The 2194-nt window shown below is 57.4% G+C and overlaps 1 protein-coding gene across 1 annotated transcript; it reads left to right on the plus strand.

The window, feature by feature from the left end:
- Positions 1-1001: 1001 nt before the first annotated feature.
- On the plus strand, positions 1002-1979 carry LOC102475311 (olfactory receptor 10AC1). Its single transcript, XM_006159616.1, has one exon. It carries the CDS (start codon positions 1002-1004, stop codon positions 1977-1979), a length of 978 nt encoding a protein of 325 aa, XP_006159678.1.
- Positions 1980-2194: the final 215 nt, after the last annotated feature.

The following is a 2194-nucleotide window of genomic DNA, read 5'->3' on the forward strand; positions in this document are numbered from 1 at the left end:
CCATGCTGCCAGTGTCGTCCAAACATTGCCTGCTGATGAGTCACTGGATGATGCTTAGAAAGAAACTGTGTCCTCATGGCAAATTTGGAATGGTCTGCTAACTCTGAAAGGCAAGTTAGAACAGACACGCATCACCTTTTCTTCTGTTGACAGGATATTCACAAAAATGTCAGGGACGTATTGTTCCTGATATGCCCTGAGAGGCTCTCCTCCCAAGCATCCTCTGCCGTGGAAGAGTCTTCCTGGGTGCCTGGTACAGATCTGGGTCTCTATTTAAAGTCAAGTAAGTAGGGATTGTCTTGACTTGTGACGTTTACTCAGAACCTTATGTCGGTCATGGAAGGCTGTGGATTCAACCTCAGAATGCAGATTCTCTTTCTAACTTTCAGTGAGCAGTTAAGCTCTTCAACACCCTGCACCCCCACCCCAGCTTTATTTTCCTCCCTAAAGTTACCAAGTTGTATGAGGCGATCTCTAAGGCCGTCCTCATCTGCATTGTGATTTTTGTGATTCTAAGGCACTCCCTAGAAGGCATCTCCAGCATGGCAGAGTAGGGTGGGGAGGAGGAAGCAGGAGCAGGCACTAAAGGTTCCTTTCCTGCCCTGTGGGACTCAGGAGGACATGGACCTAACATCACCATACAGGACCCACCGAGTAATAACCACAGCACACGCGCACTTTTTCAGGGGAGGTCAGGAGTGATGCCTTGCAAGGAAAGGGGTTGAAATCAATGCTTCTTTGAAAGTGCATGTTGAGAAAGAAGCTTTGGAGATTCTGATCCTGGAGGCAGGATAAAGAGCACCATTCTTCCGAACGAGCCAGTAAGTTCCCTCAAACAGTGCTGGGATGGGCACATGGACCCCTGCCTCCTCTCTGCAGCCATCACTCCTTCCTCTAACTTCCACTTGACTCTTTGTCACCAGCAGGAACAGAGGGGCTACAACCCCACGAGCTCACTCTTTTCCAGGTTCTCTCGCCAGGTGCTTCTAGGCATCAGGTGCATGGCCAGCCTCAGCAATGCCACCACACCCTGCGGCTTCCTCCTTCAAGGCTTCTCTGAGTTCCCGCACCTGAGGCCTGTGCTCTTCCTGTTGCTGCTGGCCGTGCACCTGGCCACACTGAGTGGAAACCTGCTCATCTTGGTGGCCGTGGTCTCGGTGCCCAGCCGGCCACCCATGTTGCTCTTCCTGTGCCAGCTGTCGGCCATCGAGCTCTGCTACACGCTGGTGGTAGTGCCCCGCTCGCTGGCCGACCTGACCCTGTCCGGCCACAGCAGGGGCAGCCCCATCTCCTTCCTGGGCTGTGCGGTCCAGATGCAGATGTTCGTGGGGCTGGGAGGGGCCGAGTGCTTCCTGCTGGCGGCCATGGCCTATGACCGCTACGTGGCCATCTGCCACCCGCTGCGCTATGCCACCATGGTGACGCCTGGCCTGTGCGCGCGACTGGCCCTGGCCTGCTGCCTCGGTGGACTGGCCGTGTCCGTGGGGCTCACGGTGGCCATTTTCCACCTGCCCTTCTGCGGCTCTCGCCTGCTGGTGCATTTCTTCTGCGACATCACTGCACTGCTGCACCTGGCCTGCACACGGAGCTACGTCGACGAGCTGCCGCTGCTGGGCGCGTGCATAGTGCTGCTGCTGCTGCCCTCCATACTTATCCTGGCCTCCTATGGGGCCATCGCCACAGCCCTGCGCCGCCTGCGCTGCAGCGGGGGCCGGCGCAAGGCCGCCTCCACCTGCGCCTCGCACCTGGCGGTCACCTTCCTGCACTACGGCTGCGCCACCTTCATGTATGTGCGGCCCAAGGCTCGCTACTCGCCACGGCTGGATCGCACTCTGGCCCTGGTCTACACCAACGTCACGCCGCTGCTCTACCCGCTCATCTACAGCCTGCGAAACCGCGAGATCACAGCCGCTATCCGCAGGTTGCTGGGGCGCAGGAGACCGAGTCAGGCCTCCAGCCAGGATCCGCGTGATCCCTAATGACAGGCAAAGACCAGGCCAGAGAGGCAACGTCGCCCCCTTAGCTTCTGCTACCATGAGCTGTCTGCATCAAGAAAGTCACTGAGGAGACTCAGGTGCCAGACTCAGGAAAGAAAAGTTGGAAACCATTCACACAAGAGCTTCCCCGTGAATACTCCATCCTCCAGCCCTCCCTTGAGGAATAGCCAAGAGAGTGGAGTGCAGAGCCCTCCACC

The sequence above is a fragment of the Tupaia chinensis genome, unplaced genomic scaffold (genome assembly GCF_000334495.1).
Source record: "Tupaia chinensis unplaced genomic scaffold, TupChi_1.0 Scaffold000637_1, whole genome shotgun sequence".
Taxonomy (NCBI): domain Eukaryota; kingdom Metazoa; phylum Chordata; class Mammalia; order Scandentia; family Tupaiidae; genus Tupaia; species Tupaia belangeri.

Bases quoted from the DNA above. Each gene is read 5' to 3' on its own strand.
- LOC102475311 (XM_006159616.1), top strand. From the start codon at position 1,002: ATGGCCAGCCTCAGCAATGCCACCACACCCTGCGGCTTCCTCCTTCAA.